Source organism: Elaeis guineensis, chromosome 4 (assembly GCF_000442705.2).
Source record: "Elaeis guineensis isolate ETL-2024a chromosome 4, EG11, whole genome shotgun sequence".
In the NCBI taxonomy this organism is placed as follows: Eukaryota; Viridiplantae; Streptophyta; class Magnoliopsida; order Arecales; family Arecaceae; genus Elaeis; species Elaeis guineensis.
The window spans coordinates 101,549,123-101,573,818 of NC_025996.2; the positions used below are offsets into that span (position 1 = coordinate 101,549,123).

Sequence of the window (24,696 nt, forward strand, 5' to 3'; positions counted from 1 at the left end):
TCCAATGTCTCTAAAGAATTTTAAAAGCAATTTTGGAAACCAGAGTAATTTCATGATATATGGGTCCAGAGCAATACATTTTTCTTCTTGGGGTTTTGACAACAAAAACAGAAAACGAAGGCAATATCAAACAGGCCCTAAAAGAATATTTTCACTTTCTCGTCTTTTGGGAACATGTTTGTGTCTAGGAATATAATTCACCAATCCAAACTTACGCTGGCCTATGCTAATCCTATTATTAATTATTCAAGTTACTTGCTAATCCTTTTCATTATGTGAAAAGTCTAAATAATTTCAAACATGATAGTTCTAGCAACACAATATTACCTATAAAATTCTGTAGAAATGAAAACATAACAATGTTATCTTTGAAGAAGTTTCAAACATCCTTCTTGAACTTGTCATACCCTTATAATTCACCAAGGAATAATCTAAAAATATGTCTTCAGGTTCAGTTTCTTCATTTACAAGGCACAACGGTAGGCTCCATGGGTGTGGAAGTACTTTTGTCGCACATGTCAGGACCAATACCTGTCACCCCTTCTTCCTGATATAAAATGAAAACAAAGCACCGAAGACAATGCATACAGATGCAAGCATGAAGAGGCATCTAGACATTAGGATTAGAAGGGAAGGTCAGGGAAATTGACGGACCTTGGCAAGATTTCTGAAGTATGTAGTGGTGTAGTTGCCAGTAGGAAAGAACACTTCAATTAGATCAGCTAAAACCAGCTGGGGCTGTGCAAGGGCTCCATCAAACCAATCTTCCAAATCACAAGCACTTGTTAGCATAAGTGAACCTTTTTTTCTAAAAATGGGAAGCATCAAATAAAAATTAGAAAAGTATTATAACCAATATGTTTGGGCATGAAAATTTAATGAAACTTCTAATATTTCTACAGACAACTGAAATTGTGTCTCTAGAAAGTAAAATATTAAGCACATTGTTTTCCAGATTTCATGGTTCCAAGGTATGCTACAAAATGTGCTTTTATTTCTCTAATAAAAAAGAAATAAATGCTTTTTCAGTCACATAAAACATGGTAATTTGAGAACAGGTGCAGTAGGGGTACATCCAAATGATTTCAAACATTAGCCAGCTGATGCATATAAGATGGTGAGCCCAGTTTCGAAAGTTGAAACAGTACTAGTCATCTCGTCATTGCTTCTGGTTCAACTTCAGAAGTCATCACTTTCATCAGAATTTGACTGTAGGTACATCTCAAAATTTAAAGCAGATCCCTCATTTTACAATTAAATAAAGAATATATTAATTCAAACGTCTGCAAGGGCAGATAGCCTGAAATCATAAGAAATAAATGGTATGGAAAATAAAACAGAGACTATATAGATTAAAAGATGAGATGAAATAGCTAGCTGCTTGATGCATGAATGTGAACGCTTAAAATTGGTTTGCTTGGTACAAATTCACAATTTACTTGCTCATGGTCTTATTCAATTAGCAATTGCAACCAAAATACTGTTTCCGCATCCTCAGAATACAGAAACGTTTGGGTAGCTAGATTCTGCAAGCAGGAACGGATGTGACTAAGAATGGTGGGATCTGACCTATTTGCATTACAATACCTATACATGAAATCTACAGTTTAATATTTCTGTAAACAGTTTTGAATTAGCATGATTCATTCCAGTAAGATTACAGATCACATTTTTTTCTAGACGTTAATGTGAAGTGATGAAATTTGGGATGGTGAGAACGAAGAAGAATTCAGAGATAATATAACCTGTAAAACAATTAATATGACTCATGAACCATGCATCTACTTCCAAGTATAAAAATTGGCAGGAGAAACTGAGAACCTGCTAATGATTATTGGATAATCTAATTAATAGCCACCAATCTTACCAAGTGTTGCAGAATCTCGCATTCTCTTATCATATCTCCACAGGCTCTGATTGGTGATAAAGCCAAAGCAAGAGCTGTCTCCAATATCCATGTTCTCAAGGAATGTTGATAATGTGTACTCTGCTGGCTTCAAAGCATAAGTTTGATCAATAACCACGTCCACAGTCTGACAACACACAGAAAACCATTTGGTTCAGCTAACCTTCTATGCTGTTCATTTAAATTGCTTTAGGGTCACCAGTGAATTTTATTCGGCACAGAATTCCTCTTTTGTCAAAATGGAAAGAGATAAATGCATTGACCGCTAAATGTGGTTCAGCCGAAACTTTGAGATTCATTAAATCAAGGTGACCATTATGTACATTCTGCAACATCCGTTAGCAACATTTCTTTGGGTACAGTTGCATCCATTACCAATTAATTTAGTTCTGCATCAGTTATTCATTGAGAAAATCTTGAGTACTTGTATAGGAACAAAAAATCCAAATAATACCTTCTGACTAGGCTTTTTGGATAAGGCCTTGGGTTATTACAATTGAGACTGACCATGAGCCAATTATAGTATCTATAAATGGATGCATAGATTTAGACTGTTAGTCTGGTGAGGATGCTCTTGTTTAAATAGGAGGGAGGGAGAGGAGAGTATTATGTGAAGACTCATGTAGGCATGTATTTAGTCCCACATCAATTATTCATTGGGAAGATCCTGGATATCCAGGACTAAGAAATCCAAATAATACTTTTCGACTAGCCTTTTTGGGAGAGATCTTGGGGTGTTACAAGGTTGATGGAAACTTTCATCTGATTCACACAGAGCAGCCTATGATCTTTCAATAAAATATGGGAAAATTTATTTAAGGAATTATACTTATCAAACCCATCATTCAGGTAATAGCAGGGAGGTTTATTCATAAAACTCTAGTTCTCGTTTACATCAGTTGTTAACTTATTTGAAAATACATTTTGCTTCATATGCTGCTGCTTCAGTTTCATCCTCATTCAGCTTTATAGGACAAGAATCCCAGGTCTAATGAAGAAAAGCACTTACTGAAAACTTACACAAAGGATGGCATGGAAGTTCTCCATATCCTCTGGATCTGAAACATTGTAGAGATTGTTAGTGATGGTACCATCCACATTCTCACCTCCAGCATCAGTCACATACTGCTCAATGCACAATGTGGGTCCTTTATCCATTAGAAAGCATATGCATAACCTACTATCGTATGTCTACAAACATGTGCATGTGTTTGTGCATCTACATGCAGATACTCTGCAAGTTTCCAAAAGATCTTACTTGCAACTTGTAATCTTCTTTAGCAAAAGACCATATACCCTACAAAATTATTATGAAAAGTAAATACATAAGCCTCACCTCATGCTATTAACATAGTTTTACTGATGAAATTTGAAAATTGGTTTTTCGGTTTCATGTCTGTAAAGCATAAGATAATAGTAATGCCTTGGTATACCTGGTTATACTCCACCCAAGCTACAACAGGTTTGAATCGGGATTTAAGGTTTGCTGCAGATTTGCTTAAGCAAATGTAGTTTGCTTTAACCTGCAATGGACAATCAATTGAAGATAAAGATTTTCCAAGTTAATCAAAATTTGTAATGTTTGAGGCCCATATTGACCGAAACTCCCTAAAGAAAAGGACCATGTTTCTATGTAACAATTGACTAAATGTAGTGCATCACCATCATTAGATTATTTTTCCTTCTCCCTCTCCTATTCTTGGGCAATATGATATTTTTGATCAAATTGGAATGTATTTTTGCAGATTAGATGCATTTGTAAGTAAAGTGCATAATGAGTAAATAGAGAACTTTTGGCATTCCATAAAAACCAAAAGGACAAATTTGAGCTACACTTAACTGCATCGTACACTGAATTGGCGCGGGCTTCTGAGTTTGTGAAAGTTGCCAAGTACTTGATCCATTCTGCTCTCTTAAGAAATCCATTAGAGAACAGTGTTACTGTTAGATATATGTCACTTTACAACTAAATGTGCATATACAAATCAGGATACACTTTAGTCTGTGGAAAAAATAATAGTCCTCTGATGCGCGTACAGGCTAATAGATTAGTATATTTAAAGAAGTCCATATTGCTGCATATGCAAATATAGAAGACATACTTGTTCTTACCTGCAAAGGAGTGCTTTCATCCATAGGTACAAAGGCTGCAAAATTGCAGGCTTGCTCTGCATCTACATTGCTTATGAAGTGTGCTGAGAATTGTGAGAGTTGTTGTATATCCGTTCTGTTGACAAGCTGGATGTTGCCACTTGTTAACGACTTCAGTATACATTGTGATGTTACTTCATCTGATGTTATGCCCTTCAAGCTATCTAGCAAACCCAGCAACTGCAAGTTTCTTAAAGCAAGTTAGTGGTATAGAACAGAAATGAAATGGTGAGAGGAGACCAAGTTTAAAAAGATGATGAAACTTTTTCGAAGAATCAAATTGAAGGGGTTTAAAACCCTATGGTTGTGAAGCCCTCAGCAGGCCATGCAAGGATTAAGCTTGAGAATGGAGATTGCAGTGTACACCAATTCTAATCAATTATATCATGCGGCAATTGCCACTTGTTAGATGACCATCAATCATAAAAAGCCAGACTAAAATGCAAAACAATATCGTCTATTGGCTAGAAAATTGTGAAAAAGACTAATATTCAGCAGGAGATCATATAACTCCTTTGCTCTGATCAGGTAAAATGTCATTGGTTCCAAATATCTGAAGAATTACTTATTGCAAGTAGATAAATTGCTTAGAGAGCACTATTAGGGGTGAAATGAGGAAATATAAGTGAACCTCTGTCAATCTGTATGAGCATAAGAGTATCTAATTTTGCTAAAACAATTTCTGTCAAATAGGCTTCCAAATCTCAAAATGCATTCTTCATCTGAAACAACTGGAACGATTTTAATGATCGCCTATCTGCTTCTTTACTTGGGAAGCTATTTCCTCGATCTATAACTACTGAAAAGTTGCCAATAAACTACCAGAAAAATCAATTTATAACCTTTTGAGACTGAGATCAGAGTAAAGAAAACAATTTACAGTTACAGTTACAGTTACAGTTTTAGTCAGTGATGAAACATCAGATTTGTAACTGATAAAGCCATCCCAAAAATGGGACAATTCAGTTATTGGTATTAGCATAATTAAATACTTGCCCATCCTTGTTTGTAAATTCAAAAAGAAAAAAACATAATAAAGGAAATGCTCCTACAACCATCAAAAAAACACACAAGGCAGTCAAAAGATAGGAAGGTAAATGAAAATCATGTGAATGATGATCAGAAGATTAAAAGGCCACCCCACAGCAATTCTTCATTAAAAAAGAAATGTATCTTCTGAGTAACTGATAGAAACCTCTTCCAAGAAGCCACCTTATAAGATACAAAGTACTCATTGTTACTTAACATAGCAGCAGTCCTCACCTCGAAGAACGACACTGTAAAAATCCATCAAAAAACAGCTGATTAAAATTGCCATGCAGTATGAGTGCATGCAATGGTACATCGAACAAAGCAGAATGCAAACATATGCACAAGACAAACTATGAAAAAGAAAGAGCTGATACACTTTTCAAGTCACTCATTTGATTGTCAGTCTTATGCTTACTCATTTATATGCATCCTTTGCACAGCTAATAAATTATATTTAGCACATGGACATAATTAAGCCTATTTCTATGCATAGTTATATTTGTTTATTTACACGCATTAACCAGCGAATAAACATGAAATGGCCATCAGAAGCAATTTTTTGATATAAACTTTTGGTCAGCAGGAACTGAATGTAAAATAGCAACAATGTAAGGGGTGAACTTCAATGGGTTTAGGTTGTATCTTTTGCATGAAAGAATGATTCATCTTCCTTAACTTGAATCCAACATTGGATCGTGCAATGGCTACTTCGAGATCTATGCAGGTAGGTGAATGATGGAGTTTGGAGTGCTTTGAGATCTCTGCAAGGCGCAATCCAATGGTTGATGCCATGAAAGAAGATCAATCATTCTTTTGCGCAAAAGATACAACCCCAACCTAAACTTCAATATCCCTATTTGGGAGAAAAATTGACTGGTCAAGCTGATCCAATAGCTCTTAGGCAGGCACATTATTTTACTCTAAGCACGGCTGGGCAGTAAAAGTGACATGTAGGATAGCCTTAGCTCAAAAAGCTTTGTCAAATTAAAAAATGGGAACACACCAAGGCTTGATTGCAGAGTCCAAAGGGCCATCAATGTATATAAAATTAAATATGTTCAAGAAACTTGAAATGGTTGTATACTCAAAATGGGTCGCAAAATAGATGATGGCATCCAAGGTGGTTACACCTATCCAACATCATAACTTATTTAGATTCTTAATATTTGGCGGGCAGTAGAGGACCTAGGACTTTGGTCATATAAACTTATGTGGGTCCCGGTCAGGTTTGGGCTCTCAAGAATAAGGTCCAAATGGGATCATGGGGCTAGGGTAACTGAAAGGTTTAAAATATTTTAGTTTAATAGCTGAACCCTAAGGGCATGTTTAGATAATTGGACTGAAAATCCCATCGGATACTTGGATTGGGCCTGTACAACCAGTTAGATAATAGGATTATAGGCTAGGCTAGATCTATATCCATAAGTACCTAAGGAATGATTTTAAAGTGGACCAGTCCAAATCTCATTGGAAGAAAAAAAGACCTGCCAAGGTCCTTTTCTTCCTTCCTATGGGACTTAGGTCAGTGCACTCCAAAACCATTCCGATCTACTTAAGGACATAGGCCTAGCCTTGTCTATAATCCTATTATCTAGCTGGTTATACTATGGCCCAATCCACAAATCCAATGAAATTTTCAACCCATTCATCCAAACAGGCCTTTAATGTTGTTGTCCCACGGCCTGTTTTAATTATTAAGAATGACCATTACATAAGCATCATGGAGTCATTAATTAAACACATGTGCAAGGAAATAAATTAGAAGAAAACAAAGTAAGCAAATAGGAATACAATCTTGTACACATACCAGGAAAATTGGTAGTGTCAACAGAGTAATTGGAGAGCGGGATCACAAAAGACTTGATTCTCCCCGTGCAGTACTTAGTCCGGGACGCCATCCTAGAATTATTCTTTGTTTTCACACAAACACCCATACGCATGGTTGTCAAGTTCCAGCATGTATTATATGTTAAGTTGCAGCAAGGAAGAAGGTAGAAGATTTCACCTGCATGAGAAGGTAGCTCTTCCCATCAATGCTGTTCTTGATGACCTTGAAACTCTGCCCATAGTATATGTGGAATAGCTGGGCGTCGTCCACTTTAGAGATGTTTCCCACCACCGGGGCAGTCTTGGCTGCTCCTCTTACTTGTAACACTACGAAGGAGAAGGAGAAGAAGAAAACAGAGAAGGAATAAGACCACTTCAGAGGCTTAGAAGAAGCCATGGGTTTCTGTGTCTCTGCACAGGCGTCTTCTTTAACTTAGACTATAATTTGATGATGGAAGGAGATGTGGAAGCTTTTCGGTGGCGGTGCGGGTAGGTGGAAATCTTCGTGCTTCCGTTTGGGTTTAGGGGTTCAATTTATCAATGGGAAAGGCGGGACTGGAGGAGCCCATGTAAGCGCCCGTGAGTTGGAGAGGATGGCGGACTCTTTTTGTCTTGTTCTGCTTTTGGTTTGGATTCTCGGCTGGAGTTGGTGCGTTGTCATGCTGTGATTTGCGTTAGGATCGGATGAGAGCTCTCGAAGAACGGGGATGGCATGCCTCTTTCTGTCTTTGTCCGCTGTCTCAATTAGAGAGTGGGTTCTTTACCCAAAAAAAAAAAAAATTCGAGAGTGGGTTCACGTGTGAGTGTAACAAGTTGCCGCCAGCTGAGACCATGTGCCTGCAGGGCTTCTGATTAAAGAAACGTTGCATACTATTAATTTAGACGATCACATCATTCTAACGTTAAAACAATCCCAGAGATCTATTCTTTTTGGTACACGTGGACGACCATATCATTTTAGTGATATGATTTATACAGTCAGCTTTAGTTAGACGTAATTATATAAATATTAAATTAGATATGGAGAAAATATATGATAGTATTTGGTAGGATTTTCTATTCTTTTCTCTTTACCAATTGGATTTTCAAGATGCCTGGATCAACTGGATTAGGGGGCTCATTGGATCTCCTTTTATTTCTTTGGTCAATGAAACTCCTACTTTCCATTCTTCTATTGAAATGTGGTAACATTATCTTTTATCACCCTCTTTATTTATTGTTTGTATGAATGTACCATCAAGAATGCTGAAGTTGGTAGTAGAAAATAATTCATTATCTCAGTCTAGCAGAGTAAGAATATTTATATCTTACCTTTTGTTTAAGGATGATCGTATATTATTTGCCAGGGCTACTCTAAATAGTGCAAGAACTTTATTAGCTATTCTAGGTAAATTACTATGCAGTTTCTAGACAAAGGATAAATTTTGAGAAGTCTATGGTTAATTTAGGAGAAAATACAACAATATCTCTTAAATTTTGATCCATTTACATTTAGATCCTAAAAGAAAAAAATTTAAAAAAATCTCAAAACTTTAAAAACAATGCAAAGAGCCCCAATCATTTATCTCTGTTTTAACGGTGTTGATGCAAAAGGACTAATGACCGAAATGCCCCCGATTATTTTTAACTATCAGATGGATTGCTCTTTGAAAAAAAAAAAAATTACCGGAGCCCTTTCTAATTTTGTTACCTTCTCCTACCCTAATCGTGGTCATCCAATTTCATCTCTAGAACCATTGAGATATTCGAAGTAGCCAGAATCCTTATCAGTCGTTAGTTCATTGGTATGATTTCTTCAATGAATTGATTGATTTCAAAAGTTAGGCTTTGAAATTTCTTATATTTGTGCTTAAAATTTTAAGAGGTACGTTTAAACATTTTTTGTGCTTGATAATAGTGGATTTGATAATGTCGTAGATTTCTTGGGTTTTATAGTCAGTTCTAATTTGGGGATTGCATGAAATTATATTTTTGTCAAAAGTTTTTGGGATTCTACTCTATCAAAGTAAGAAACTTTTTGGGCCCATCATCCATATGCATTGGAAAGAATTTACTACCTTAGTATAAGAGGACAATGGACCTAAAGAACTCAAAAGTGGTGAAGAGAAATGATTATTAAACCACCCCAAATCCTAAAACTTTGGTACAATGGGTAAACAGCAACCTATATCATGTGGATTGTTGGAGCAGCTAAATTATAGTGATCCATTGAAAGAATAGTGTCCAACAAACCAATCGTATGAGTGATGTGATGGAACTTTTCTTTATAATCTTTCAACTCATATAATGATATTATTTATTTATGAAATAAATGAGGTATTGATTTATTATTATAGTTGCATCTTATATGTTTAAGATTATGATGAATCTCATAAATTAAGATAATGATTTTAGGACCATGAAGAGTTCATACCTGTAAAATCTAAAATTTTAAAATTTTAATCTAAAATATTTCTGATCGTAGGAGCATTGAGTTGGAGATCAATATTTCAGAAAGACTGACACATTTTATGTATGCTCGATGGAGAAGGTGATTGATTTCATAAGCCACTTGTGTGGGATATTAATACAAGAATATAGATGATCATTCAGAAATGAGCTCACTGAATTAAGTTGCTGACAGAGAATATTTTATGAAACCTTACTTGCATGTCAAAAGATAGTTTCCTAAATGAGAGTTGTGCAAGTGATCCTTAGACTTGAAATCATCATGGAATCTTGTGCACATGAATTCATATTTTGATTCATATGGATATATACGGGATGTTCTGGATGTGGTGGAATGTGTATGGAGATTATGAGTCAGTCAACAAAAAATCGATCACTCCTAGTAAGAGGAGATAACATCCTGTGCATTCTCATCTCTAGATAACTCAGAAAGTCTTTAGCCAAAGCAAAATGAAGATTAGAAAGAATTTTTAATGCTTCATCATCAGAATCATCACTGATTGATAGAGAACCGATATGAATATATATTTAAGTTTGATATGATTTCATACTCATGAATATATTTGGGATGCAGAATGATTGAGGGATTGAATTGTACAATAACTTACCACTGAAGGGTATATTTGATATTTTTATCAAATTTATATTTTTTGGATAGTCATGATACGTTGCTAGACATCAATCTTGACTTATAAGTTTGATCAAATTAAAGAGTTTAATTTAATCTTCAATGAAAAAGAGTTCTAATTACTGAACTCAGTCGGAATGGTTTGGATTTTAATCGATTAGAAAAGTTCTAATCAAACTAGGTCAACTTATACTCAGACCTATAACTGGCTAGATATAGAACCTAATAGATCACACATATAAAGAAATTGATCAAAGATCCATTTGATATAGTTGATTGAAATTTTGGATCTAATCAGATTTTTGGTAAGCATACTAGCACGTGTGAAAATTCTAGCTCCTCGAGAGATCAGATTTGATCTGAAACCTTGCTATTTGGCTAGCCTAATTTGGTGAGTATATAGATCAGATTTGGCCACCTGGAGATAGCCTAAAATGGGGCTCTTAAAGCTTTTATCCACATTTTTTGGTTAAGAGTCCCAAGGGCATGGAGACCTTGGCACTAAAATGAAAGGGGGCACACACCCACTTTGCTTTTTAGTGTGCAGAAGGATCAGAGTCCTTCTGCTTTGGATCTCTGATCCATATGGCATGTAGATCAGACTGTTAACCTCATTCGCACATTTTTTAAAGGATGAAAAGGCTTTTGAATGGACATGGTGTTAGATTTGTGTCCTAGAAGTCATTATTGGCGGATACATTATGTAATTTCTGGGCTTAAACTTGTACTTGTAATCTTTTTATCATCACTAAAGAATTTTTTTATTTCAATCATATTTATGTATCCATGATTTGTTCTAGAAATTAACAAAGATGATTTTTATATATTCTTAAAGTATTAAGAATTTGAGACATACATTAATTAGTGATTAATTTTAAATACTTTCGATCAAAAGATCGTCACGGAGGATAGTGATTAATCCATTCGAGATTGGTGGACAGATGAGTCTCGCATCTGTAGTGTAGAGACACTAGAGTAGAGTGTAGGTGGTTGCTAGAGAATAACTTGCACTGAGCATGACCAACATGAGAATCATATGGATGTCTACTCACTTGTCAGTGATTTATTGAGAATTGTATCCCAAAGACAATCGTCAACCTATTGACAGTTGTGCTTATCATTGTAATTATATATAAATTATTAAATTAATAAATATTATTTAATTTTTTCATCACTGTGTACATCTCATTTTGAACTCTTGTTATGTGATGAAGTCCTTAGAACTATTTGATTCGATATAGGAGGATATATCGTTTAGTCCTTAAACCTTAAGTTCATGACCAAATAATATACTATTATTAGGACAATAGCTATATTAAGTATAGATCGTTGTGTGCCATATACGTTGGTTATCCTCTTAACCAAGGAGTGTGGAGACACTAGTATGGCATACAAGTGAGACATAGGAGTACATCTCACTGAACGTGATCAATTGCTGAGCACTCTGCTGTCAAAAGTAGCTCACAAAGGATATGGGTATAAGTGTCTCTCTGATCTGAGATCACCACGGTGACTTGCAAGCAACTCACTATGTTTTGGTGCCGGACTACCTAAATTTCTAATTCAGTGATGAAAGATTTTTGGGCATAGTCAAGTACTTGCGAAGTCAGTGTGTGAGTCAAGATGGAATTGATCCTTCCGAATAAGTAGGAGTTAATGTATCAATGTATTTTAATTCAGTAAATTCTTGATCGGGATAATCCATGTGATAGATTTTAAAAATTAAAATACAATGTAGATGACCATATCAGGATTGACAGTTAAACTCTAGGTCACCTTGAGCATTTGGATCAAAAAGATGAATTATACGGTAACCATATGCTAGTAAGTTTTTGAATGATGCTTTACAATCTTTTAACCTATCCAGACGTCGGATATCATTACTAGATGATCACTTTGATTGGTATAGAAAGATTGTTCCCATACTATCGACTTAGGTTCGAACCTATGGGGTCACATTCAAAAAAAATTTCTGACTGATCATATGGCTGATCAATGATTAAGAATCGTTCTAAGGTAAAACAGTCAATTCGATTGTTGATTAACCTTATGCAAAAGTTGTAATAAATCAATTCACTAATTATTGATGAATTATGAGAGGATTGATTAGTAATTAAATTATTAATTAATTTAATTTAATTGAATATTGAGGTTTGGATCGAATTTAATTGAATTGGATTCAATTTAATTTGTTTCGATTAGGTTATGAGATGATCTAATCACTAAGGGTATTCAATTCCTGATATGATCAAGATTTGAGCTCGATTAATTTTTGATTTGATTAAAATTTAATAAAAACTATTTGCTATCTAATTAAATTAGATTTAATGGTCCAATTGGATTTAACCTAATGTCTCATCAAAGATCAAAGTACATCCTCAGACACTTTCACCTCATTCGAAAAATTATAGAGAGACAAGATGTTGTCCTTGAATGAGTTGATATAAAGAACAATATAGCAGACCCATTCACTAAGACTATACCACAGCAGCTATTTAATTATTATCTTGATTGTATGGGATTGAAATACAAAGGCGATTGGCTTTAGTGCAAGTGAAAGATTGAAAGAAGAGTACCCTAAAAGTTAATCACAAGTATGTTACGATGGAACTTTTCTTTATAATTTTTCAACTCATATAATGATATTTATTATTTAAAAATAAAATAAGATATTGATTTATCATTTTAGCTGCATCTTATTAAGTTTAAGATTATGATGAACCCCAAAGATTAGGACAATAATTTTTAGAGACATGAATGGATCATGCTAGTGAGACCTAAAATCCAAATCTTAAATATTTCTGATTGTAGGAGCATTGAGTTGGAGATCAATATTTCGGATAGACTGGTACATCCTTTGTATGCTCGATGGAGAGAGTGACTGATCTTACTTATCACTTGTGTGGGACACTAATACAAGGATGTAGATACTCATTTGGATATGAGTCCACTAAATTGACTCAACAATAAGGAACATCTTATAGAAGCCTTACTTGCATGTCAAAGATGATTTTCTAAGTAAGAGTTATGCATGTGATCTTTATGAAGTGAATTTTTAGTGCAGGGGTAAAATAGTAATTTTAAAACTTTTTCAAAATTACTATTTTACAGTTGATATTATTAATTAATCTAATTAATTAATATGTGTTTACCCTACACTAAGATTTAAATATGATATATAGCATGCATGCATTTAAATTTGAAATTCAAATTTCTACAGTAAATAATTTACTGTTATGTGTTCAGAACACATTACCTTTATGCGGATAGTTGATCGCCGCAATCTGATCACCGTCGAAAGGATCTGATCATCGTAACGTAGCCACACAGTATGTCTGGCTCCTATGGATCATCCACACGAAGCTCCCGATCTGATCAGCTCCTCACGAATACTAGTTCGTGACTGCACTTTTTTGATGACCGATATTGATCGAACTCCTTCGATCGATGTCTGCCGACTCCTCGGATGCTCTGGATCATCAGCAAATATGGTAGAGAGGTTGATGATACTCTTTCTGAAGTTTGGTAGGCTCACGACACTCATAGCTCACATTCTCACTTTTCGAACCCTAAGCCAAAACCCTAGGGTACAGAAGAAAAAAGTACGCCCACTTCTCTCTCCTTTTCTCTTCTTTTCTTTTCTTTTCTCACGCCAGAAACCTCTCTCACGCCACCCTTTTTTTTTTTGATCATCTATTCGCACACCCTCTCTTATCTCCTTTTTAAAACGATGCAAGACCGCATCTTTGCAGCATTTTTACCGCATGAGAGGATAAAGATAAGTGGTTGCTCATTTGAATTCAAATCGAATTTGAATTCAAATGCCAACCAACTCATTCCTATCCACTCTACGCGTGAGAAGAGAGGAGGCATGGCTTCTTTGTGCATGGAGAATTTTCACGAGAAACTCTTTCTCGTGTATGATAAGTGGCGCACAAGATGGATAAGGTAAGAAGGTGCAAGGGATAAGTTATCCATTTAAATTCAAACACCCTTTGAATTTGAATGGCTAACAAATCAAGTTTATCCAAAATTTGGCGCACAAGTGTGGGCGTGAGATGCCTTCTGCGTGGGAGAAAATTCACGAGAAGTTGCTTCTCGTGAATTCAAATGGGCGCTGAAGAAGTGAGGTGGCGTAGGGAGAAAAGTCAAGGTGGTTTGAACTTAATTGAGCCAAGCTAATCAAAATAGGTTAAGCACAATTAGATTAAATTAAACCCAACTTAATTAGGCTTAATTAGGCTCCATAAAATTCTAATCAAATCAAAAATTGACTAAGCCCAACCCCTGATCAAATCAGAGACCAAACCACTTCGACGATTAGGTCAACACTTAACCTAATCGGGTCAAACCCAACTGAATCCAATTCAATTGGACTTGATCCAAAAATAATTACTCAATCAAATTGAGTTAATTAGCAATCAAATCACTAATTAAACCTCTCATAAATACTGAGTTCAAATTCGATTGGCAATCGGGTATCAAAGTCCATCGATATGAAACCTTGATCGAAGAGTCCCAAACCAGTGGGACTCTTACCCCGATACCCAAAATATGTGGGACTCATGATCAGAGAATCTTGATTCTCATCACAGAGTTCAGATATGTAGAACTCATAGTCCATGAGCATTAGAACTCTTCATCAGCCATCAGATCAGATAGGAACCTCTAATGTATGTGACCCCACAGGTTCGAACCTAAGCCGGTAGCACAGAAACCAATTCCTGTACTAATCGAAGTGACCATCTAGCAATGGTATCCGACGTCCAGATAGGTCGAATAGTCGCAATCGCAACACTCAGAACCTACATGAATATGGTTACTGCATAATTCATCCCTTTTGACCCTGTGTTTAGGATGACTCAGGGTTAAACTGTCAACCCTGATTAGATCATCCGAATCGTGCTCAACTCAAACAGTCCTGTGACTCTTCACTAGGACTACCCTGGCCAAAGTTTTGTTAAATTGAAACACGACTGCATACAGCTCCTGAACTGGAGTGGTCAATCCCATCTTGACACACGCACCGACAAATCAAGTACTTGACTACACCCAGCATCTTTCCATCACTGAATTAGAAATTCAGGTAGTCCAGTGTCTAAGTGCAGTGAGTTGCTTGCAAGTCACCGTGGCGGTCTCAGGTCAGAGGGACATTTATACCCATATCCCATCGGAGCAAATTTTGACAGCAGAAATAGCTCCAGAATCAGTCACGTTCAGTGCAGATGTACCCTTACATCTCACCTGTATGCCATACCAGTATCTCCACACTCCTTGGTTAAGAGGACAACCAACCCATATGGCACACAACGATCTATGTTTGATAAACGTTGTCATCCTTGCTAACAACGTATCATTTGGTCGTGAACAGATTTAAGGACTAAACGATAAATCCTCCTTTGTCGAGTCTAAATAGTCCTAAGGACTTTACCACAACACAGGAATTCATTAGAAGATGAAACAATTTGTGATGAAAAATATCAAAATAATTTTTATTTATAATTTATATACTAATACAAAAGAAGCACAACCATCAACAGGCTGACGATTGGCTTTAGGACACTATTCCCAATAATTTTCCACTTGGTCTAAAGCCAATTGGTGCAGTATCTAATACCCATCTTAGACTTGAAGTCGTCGAACTCCTTCACCGCAATAGCTTTAGTGAATGGGTCGGCTAGATTCTCCTTTCCGTCGATCTTCTGAAGGACAATGTCATCTCGATCCATGATTTCTCGAATGAGATGGTAGCGGCGCAGAATATGCTTCATCCGCTGGTGTGCCTTTGGTTCCTTCGCCTGAGCAATGGCTCCAGAGCTATCACAGTAGAGCAGAATTGGACCAACAAGGGAGGGTGCTTGTCACGCCCCCGGTCTGAGATCGCGAGCAGGAGGTCGCGGCAACCGCCGCATACTTATAAAGAACTCTCTTCATAAGCATGCAAGGCATCTCATCACGATATCAATGCATCACAGTGGAATAAATTCAAATAATTATTATTCAACTTTAATTCAAGTAATTAAATCAAATATCTTACATCCAATAAAATTTTACTAAAAATAAAATAATAGATCTAAATTCAATAAGTTGACAATGCTAAATCTTGCCTCTAAAAGCTCTGTCCCAAAATTTCTTCCCACGCTCGTAATTAATTATCTGAATCTGAAAAATAGAAAGAAAGATAATGAGCTAGACAGCCCAGTAAGTAACAAATATCTCAACTAGATATTTCAGATATTATATAATTTTCAAGAACAATGCTGTAAATAAACATAAAATATATTTCATGCTGATTTTATACAAATCCAATCTTTTCAAATATTCACATATAATATAATCATAAATTCGATTCGATTCAAAACACTCGTAACTTAACAGCCTCGACTATGACCAACGTTTAACCCCCATTGGCGGGGTCCACTGAATACCAGCGCACAACCCCCACTGGCAAGGTCCACAAACACCAGTGCATAACCCCACTAGTAGGGTCCACTAAATACCAGCGCACAACCCCCACTGGTAGGGTCCACTGAGTACCAATGTATAATCCCCATTGGCGGGGCCCACTGAAACATAGTTAGGCTGAGAGTATAAATTCGATCTGTATCAAAATACTTTTGTATCATAATATATCATAATTTTTTACTGAACATATGCATAATCGACGTAACATAATATTTCAAAAGCACTTTTCTTTCAAAACATAATTTCATAAATCATACATAATTTTAAAAAATAATTATTTATTTTCAGAATAAATATGAAATATCTCGAGAAGATGATTCATTACTTACCTTTCACAGAGCACTGAATGAATTGATCGACTAACTTCTAGGAGATTCTTCAGGGCCTATTATCCAAAATTATATTTTTATATTAATTTTAATTCAAAATTAAATCTAAACAAATTTCAAATCAAAATCTCACTTAGAATCAGACTCTTCCCTATACTCGATCAAAATCATCAAAATGAAGCCTTTCACTACACTAATCTTAAAAGGATAACTTTGGAGAGAGAAATCCATCAAGAGAGAGAAATAATCTAGAGAGAGAAAGTAGAGAGAGAAAGTTCAATTCTAGAGAGAGAAAGTAAGGGTTCAAACTGAAAGAAGAGAGAGAAGAGAGAGAGAAACTCTCTTTCATTTTTATTTTGTTATTTATTTATTTTTTCTTTTCTTTTCCTTTTTCTTTTCTTTTTCCTTTTTTTCTTTTCTTTTTTCTTTTTTCTTTTCTTTTTCTTTTTCCTTTTCTTTTTTTTTCTTCCTTCTTCTACTTCTTCCCGTGGCCTCCCTGGGTGAAAAAAAACAAAACAGGGGACCAAATGGTCCCCTCATACGGTTGGCTGACCGACGATCGACCGGCACAGGAATGGCCGGTAGTCGGAGGAGAGCATACCGCCATCCCAAGGGTCCCAAATCGGTGGCCGGCGATGACTACCGACGTTTGAAAAAAAAAAAATCGAAACCTCTCCCACAACAAAATTCGACAACTCCAATCACCGACGAGCATGCACACCGGTACGGAAAGGAAGAGAGAGAAAAGAGGAAGAGAACCACATGCTTACCTTGAGCTCCGACGACCTCTCCGACGAGGAATTACAGCGGGCACAGTGACGGTTTCTGCAAGTGATTTTCGACGATCTTCGCCGTTTCACTCCAGGATTTTTTGGTAGGAAGAAGGGAGAAGGGTCTCTTCTTTAAATAGAACCGGAGGATAGGAGTTTGACTCCTCTCCGATGAGGTTTCCGACTCCGATTAGGAGCCGGTCGGGAGAAGAAGACTCCCACAGGGAGTCTTCTTCTTCTTTTTTTTTTTTTTGGGCTGGGTTTAAAGCCCAATGGGCCGGATGTTACATTCTTTCCTCCTAAAAAGAAATTTCGTCCTCGAAATTTTTCTTACCTGTCACCTTTGTATTGGAAGCCTATGCATTCTGTTGAGTAAGCGCATAAACTCTTCCTAAGGTTTTAGAAATCTGTCCACCACCCTTATGTTGTCCTTCATAAGTTCTTTGGTCAATTTGATTTTCAGTATTTAGCGGGCAGCTAGCAATTTTATGATCCATCTGACCACATTTGAAACAAGCACCTGTATTCCAATAGCAATCCTTGTCTGCATGATTTTTGCCACATCTGGAGCAATGCTCACCATCAATCTGTTGAGTCTTATTATCTATTGCTCCCTTAGCTGAACTTTTGATATTTTTATTATTCTGCCCTTGTGTATCATTTGATTTTGCTCTCTTTCTTTGCTTTCTTTCCCTTTTCATGCGTTCTTCATTGACTTCTCTTTCAATTATCAGTGCTTTGTTTACCACATCTACATAAGTTGTCAATTCATATGGAACCACTTATTTTTGAATCTCAGTTCTCAGTCCCATCTCAAACTTGTGAACACGTTCTTGCTCACCATCTACTAATCTCGGAGCAAATTTTACTAACTCTGTAAATTTTACTTCATATTCAGTTACACTCATACCCTTTTGCTTCAAATAAATAAACTCTTGCTCTTTCTGGATCCTTATACTCCGAGGAAAATACTAATCGTAGAATGCAATCCAAAATCTTTCCCAGGTAAGTATTTCGCCATCTTGTTCATACTTGCGCTGTAGTCGCTGACACCAGTTGTATGCTTCTCCTTGTAGTAAATAAGCTGCATATCGAATCTTTTCTTCATCAAGATACTCTTGGACAGCGAAGGCCTTCTCCATCTCCATTATCCAGTTATCAGCCTTCAAAGATTCAGTAGTCCCTTGAAAGCTGGAAGAGCAAGCTTTTTAAATTCTGAAATATTGTTTCGTTGTACTGGTTGCTTTCCATGTTGTGGTGGTGGATGCTGATGTTGTTGTGTATCTCGTTGTATCTGCTGTTGTTCAAGCATTTACTGCTGTATTTGTTATTGCGCTTGTACCATCCTGATTAGGGTCTGCATTAACTGAGCCATATCTGGTTCCTGACGTGCTCTCGAAGTACTCCCATTAGGATCTACGACTCCCTCCTCTTGAGGGGTGCCACTGGTCAGATGGGGAGTGCTACCATCCCGTGGTTGTGATGTCGCTCTTGCAATTTCTTGAGTAGTTCTTATCATTCTACGGGGAGGCATGATAACCTTGTAGTAGTAAAACTTTATTAGATTCATTTATCTATTTGTTAGGATGGATTTATTATGATGCTCATACTTTAACGTCCCAATATTTCTAATGTTTACCCACCTACACTCATACTATGTCTAATTCTATGTGTCATAATTTATCCACTTATGCTCTGATACCATATTAATTATCACGCCCCCGGTCCGAGATCGCGAGCAGGAGGTCGCGGCAACCGCCGCATACTTATGAAGAACTCTCTCCATAAGCATGCAAGGCATCTCATCACGATATCAATGCATCACAGCAGAATAAATTCAAATAATTATTGTTGGTGTAAAAATCTGATGGCGCCGGATAAGCTGGAGTCAGAGAAGTCGCGGTCACCACCGGGACCTGCAAAGAAAGTCTAAACTGGAGGTGGGGTTGCTCCGGCAAGACCCTCCGACGCTCAAGTCAGTTCTCTGCCTCAACAAGAATGGAGTGCTCGAACGGAGAATTTAGCAGAATTTTGAGATAAGAAATGAGCTTATAGAATAACGTATCTGGGTCCTCCTTTTTATAGGCGGAGGAGGTAATGGATGGATGGCGACGTTTGTAACCACCTGGTAGTGGGCCGCCGAGAGTCAGGCGAGATTTGCTGCGAAGAGTAGTGGAGTAGACCCGTGGCCATCGCTGGGGCGTGCCACGTGGAATCTGCCGCGGGAAGTGGGGCGGCGTTTGCTGCCGCATTTTGTCAGCGGATGGGAGAATCATGCGATATCCGTCGCAGGAGGTGGAGCAGGATCGGGACCGTTTATCGTGGCTTGTCAGGTAGTAATGGAGCCGCGTGGGGTCTGCCGCAGTGAGTGGAGCAGAATCATGGCCGTTGATACAGCCTGTCAGAGGATAATGGGGTCGCGTAGGGTCTGCCGCAGTGAGTGGAGCAGAATCATGGCCGTTGATACAGCTTGGGGATGCAGGTCCATCGGTCGAAGCTTGGGGCTGATGGTGAAGTCCGGCTCCCATAGGAGTCCGGATAGTGCTTACTGCTGTTGAAGTCGTCGGTGGAGTCCAGCTCCTGTAGGAGTCCGGATGAAGTCTGTCTTCATCTGTTGGAGTCGAGGACGAAGCCCGGCTCCCGTAGGAGTCCGGGTGAAGTCTTCCTGCAATCAAGGTTAAAGGCGAAGTCCGGCTCCCATAGGAGTCCAGACAGTGCTTACCAGCAGTTAAAGTTGAGGACGGAGCCCGGCTCCCGTAGGAGTCCGGGCGGAGTCTACCCACTGTTGATGTCGTCGGTAGAGTCCGACTCCCGTAGGAGTCCGGGCGGAGCCTGTATGTAGCCATTGGAGTCATGGACGGAGCCCGGCTCCCGTAGGAGTCCGGGCGGAGTCTTCCTGCAATCAAGGTTAAAGGCGAAGTCCGGCTCCCGTAGGAGTCCGGACAGTGCTTACCAGCGGTTAAAGTTGAAGACGGAGCCCGGCTCCCGTAGGAGTCCGGGCGGAGTCTACCCCCTATTGATGTCGTCGCGGAGTCCGGCTCCCGTAGGAGTTCGGGCGGAGCCTGTATGTAGCCGTTGGAGTCGTGGATGGAGCCCGGCTCCCGCAGGAGTCCAGGCGGAGTCTTCCTGCAATTCAAGGTTAAAGGCGAAGTCTGGCTCCCGTAGGAGTCCGGACAGTGCTTACCAGCGGTTAAAGTTGAGGACGGAGCCCGGCTCCCGTAGGAGTCCGGGCGGAGTCTACCCACTGTTGATGTCGTCGGCGGAGTCCGACTCCCGTAGGAGTCCGGGCGGAGCCTGTATGTAGCCGTTGGAGTCGTGGACGGAGCCCGGCTCCCGTAGGAGTCCGGGCGCAGTCTTCCTGCAATCAAGGTTAAAGGCGAAGTCCGGCTCCCGTAGGAGTCCGGACAGTGCTTACCAGCAGTTAAAGTTGAGGACGGAGCCCGGCTCTCGTGGGAGTCCGGGCGGAGTCTACCCACTGTTGATGTTGTCGGCGGTGTCCGGCTCCCGTAGGAGTCCGGGCAGAGCCTGTCTTCATCTGTTGGAGTCGAGGACGAAGCCCGGCTCCCGTAGGAGTCCGGGTGAAGTCTTCCTGCTGTTCAAATTATCGGTGACGGAGTCCGTCTCCCGTAGGAGTCCAGGCGGAGTGGTCAAGCAGTCGATCCCGCTGAGGACTTTGGCTGTGGTCACTTTTATACCCAACACCAGTCCCCCTACTTCCGAGTTTGAATTTCAAATGAAGGAAGTACAGAGAGAGAGATGAGCGCAGCCGAAACCATCCCTTTGAATTCCGCATGCTGTCGCCTCCAGATATTTCGGCATTAAATGTGCGCGTGCCGGAGTCTTTTCGAATTGGAGTGGTACGAGGGGACGCTTCAAAATTCCCGCAGGTACACTGGCCTAGGTACGGTGCAATTATGATCCTGCCAACCGTCAGCCGCTTTTAGCCACCTGCCAGGGGGAGTGGGACACGTGTCGGATGCGGACCGACCTGGGGGGATTCGCGATCATTATGGCGCCGGATCCCAGGATCTATTTAAACCCGTCCTCCCACCTTTAGGCGTCCTACTCCGTCCCTGAGCTCTCGCCAGTGCCTGCCTTCTCTTCTAGAGCCTTGTTTCAGCGAGCGTCTTTCCAAGCCGTAGGCATCTCCTGCCTTCGTCTCCCAGGTCCCTCGGGGTGATATAGGTTAGTGCCAACCTTCTTCCCTTCACCTAGGGACCTCTTTTCTTGCATCTCTCTGAGTTAGTCTGTGGTCTCTCGTTCTCCTTTCTGTCCGTCTTCTTAGAGTCCCTTAGACCCCCCTTTCGAAACTACTCAAAATGTCCTCCGGCTCTTCTGCTCCCTGCAGTTCTGAGAGCTCTTCCGCCTCAAACCCCCAGGTTCCCGTCGCTGTAGACGAACCTGCATCTGAGGTCGGGCCCCGCTCGGCTTTTGCGCCGGGCACCATTCCATGTTCCTCGACCTCGGAGGAACTCCTTCTGATAAGGGTTCAGTACGGAGTTCCTCCGGAGTACGATTTGGAACTGCCGGGCCCTTCTGATCGGGCCAGTAATCCTCCACCCGATCGCTTCTGTTTATACCAGGAAGCGTTCCGTGCCGGACTCCGGCTCCCGCTTCCTTCTTTTGTTGCCGCCTTCTTCCGCTTTTTAGACATCTCCTTGGCTTCCGTGGCCCCGAACTCCTTTAGGTTCTTGATAGGATTCCTCTCCCTCTGCCACGTAGTCGAGGTTCAGCCGTCTCTCTCCTTGTTTAGGCACTTCTATACCTTCAAACGCCACCCTTCGGCGAAGGACTGGTGGTACTTCTCCCCCCAGTTCGGCAAGAAGGGGTTGCTGAAAGGCGCCCCTTCTTCGATCCATAATTGGAAGGGGAAATTCCTCTTCGTTCACTGCCCGACCTTGAGTCTGGGCCTGCCCCCTTGGGGCTCTCTGAGGGATTCTGTCCGTCGGGCTCCCAACCTGGGGGAGGATGACCTTCAGACCGCCCAGAAGCTTCTAGCCTATCCCGCTCCTTCGCTTCCTAATCTCCTGAGGGAGCAGTTTCTTTTCAACATCGGCCTGAGTCCCCAGGATCCAGCGAGTATTCATCTTATCTTTTCTTGTCTTTCTTCGCTTCTTCTCTTTACCTTTTCTTCCTTCTCTCTCTTTTCTTCTTTTTTTTTTTTTTTTTTGTAAACTTCTGACTCTTGATGGATTGGTGTCGCTTCTTTTCCTCTTTTTTTCTTTCTTCTTTCTCTCTTTTTTTTTTTTTTTTTTTTTTTTTTAGGGATGGACGCCGAAGCAACGCGGATGCTCGTCCGGGGCATGAGGGCCCAGAAGAGGAAGGGCGCGGCGACCTCTGGATCGGCGAAGAGGGCCAGGGCGGAAGAGACGAACTTGGCTGCGCCCGTCCAGGCAGCCCGACCATCGACATTCCTTCAGATGTCGAGCTAGCGGCCCCCCGGGCTTCCTCGAGGAGTCCGCCGACTGGGACCCCCGCCCCGGGGGTTCGCTCTACGGAGGCGCCCGCCGTGGGGAGGAGGAGAAAAATGGTGGCTCGCAGAGCGAGTAGCCACCGAGCTGCTGCAGACGAGTCCGTCTGCTCCGAGGAGGGGGCGGATAATCTCTTCAACGATAGGAACCTGATCAGGCGACTGATCGACGGCTGCATTCTGTCAGATGTCGTGGAGAGGATCGACCGCGCCGACCCTGAGCAGCGGGCTTGGGACACTTTGGGATCTTTTCTTGAGGTAAGCGGATCTTTATTTATGCGGCTACTTGGCCTTTGTTCTCATTCCCCAGCCGCCCTTGCAGATTGGGCACCAGATCTTCGCCTATATCGAGGTGGCGAGCCGCGCGAGGAGGGATGTCCTTCAGGCGAAGGAACGCTGTCGGGCCGAGGTTGCCCGCCTCCAAGCCAAGATGGCTGAGGTTGCCGCCCTCCAGGAGGAAGTTGTCGCCCTCCAGGAGGCCCTGGAAAGGGAGAAGCAGACCCGGGAGGAGGAGAGGCAGGCCCTGGAGGAATCGGTGAGGAAGGCGGAGGCCGAGGTCGCCCACTTGGTCGAGCAAACTCCGACCCTGGTCTCGGAGGTCAGGGCCCTTGCGGTGGAAGAATTCAAGGCCTCCACGGAGATGAGGGACTTGAATGTCCAATTCGGCCAGGAAGCATTCACCAAGGGGTTCGAGCTCTGCCAAGAGAAGGTGGCCAGCAAATTCCCCGAGCTCGACCTCAGCTTCCTTGAGGAGTCTGAAGACGAAGCCGGTCCTTCGTCGGCCGCCACCGCTGTCGTAGCCCCCGCGCTGAGTTCTCCACCCCCCGCCCCTGAGGTCTGAAACCTCGGATCTGTGTACTTTTTCTTTGTCGCAATTTTTCTTTTTCGTTTGTCTTCTTCAAAAATCACTCAATAAAGTCAAATTTCTTGTTGCGGATGGCTTTTCCTTCCTCCTCCCACCTTCTCCCTGCTTTTCTTCCTGCGATGAATGTTCTTTGACGCCTTTACCTTCCGATGTCAGAGTCATGCAGAAGCACTCCCCCTGCCCTTGGGGGTCCCGCTGAAATCGGCGATCCAGTGGTTGAAAAAGGAGGTCCTTCACCTGACGAAGAAGTTAAAGAAGACGGAAACCGAGCTCCGCAAATTGAAAGAAGGTTACTCCGAAGCCGCCGCTGAGGCCGCTCACTTTCGGAGTCTCCACGTGAAGGGGATCATGGATTACAGTCGGAGGAAGGCTAACTTCTCAAAGGAGCTCGAGGAATACAAAAAGAGCTCCAGCGACCGGATTTGGACCCAGGCCGCCAAGATCAGTGCCCTTAAGGTGGAACTGTCAGCTGCGAAGGGGAAGATCGGCCAGCTGGAGGAAATTCATCCCGGCTCTTGGCCCGGGTTGATGATGAACAGAGATGGTCGCAGAAGGTCTCCGACCTTCAAAAGCAGCTTCAGGACGCCGAGGTGAGCTACGACGTGCAGCGGGCTAGCTGGCGCAGGCAGGTGGAAGAGTATAAGGGAGATTCCGGACGGCGGCCGACGAAGTTGTCCGTCTCCAGAGGCAGCTGGTCAACAGGACGCAGCTTATTTTCGCCCAGGATTCTGAAGAGCTCCAAGCCCTAAGAGGCACCGTTGAGGGGATTTCTGTCTCCCTCGGGGAAAAGACAGTCGAGCTGCAA

The 24,696-nt window shown here is 40.7% G+C and overlaps 1 protein-coding gene across 1 annotated transcript; it reads right to left on the minus strand.

Annotated features, from left to right (window-relative positions):
- Nucleotides 1-307: 307 nt before the first annotated feature.
- Nucleotides 308-7,449, minus strand: LOC105035326 (uncharacterized). The gene is made up of 11 exons (XM_010910863.4): nucleotides 7,095-7,449; nucleotides 6,897-6,999; nucleotides 5,321-5,334; nucleotides 4,019-4,237; nucleotides 3,747-3,818; nucleotides 3,340-3,429; nucleotides 3,165-3,203; nucleotides 2,927-3,031; nucleotides 1,868-2,033; nucleotides 655-764; nucleotides 308-547 (listed from the first exon to the last, which is right to left on the minus strand). Exons 1-11 carry the CDS (start codon nucleotides 7,311-7,313, stop codon nucleotides 461-463), a joined length of 1,224 nt encoding a protein of 407 aa, XP_010909165.1. The 5' UTR covers nucleotides 7,314-7,449; the 3' UTR covers nucleotides 308-460.
- Between the last annotated feature and the right edge of the window lie 17,247 nt (nucleotides 7,450-24,696).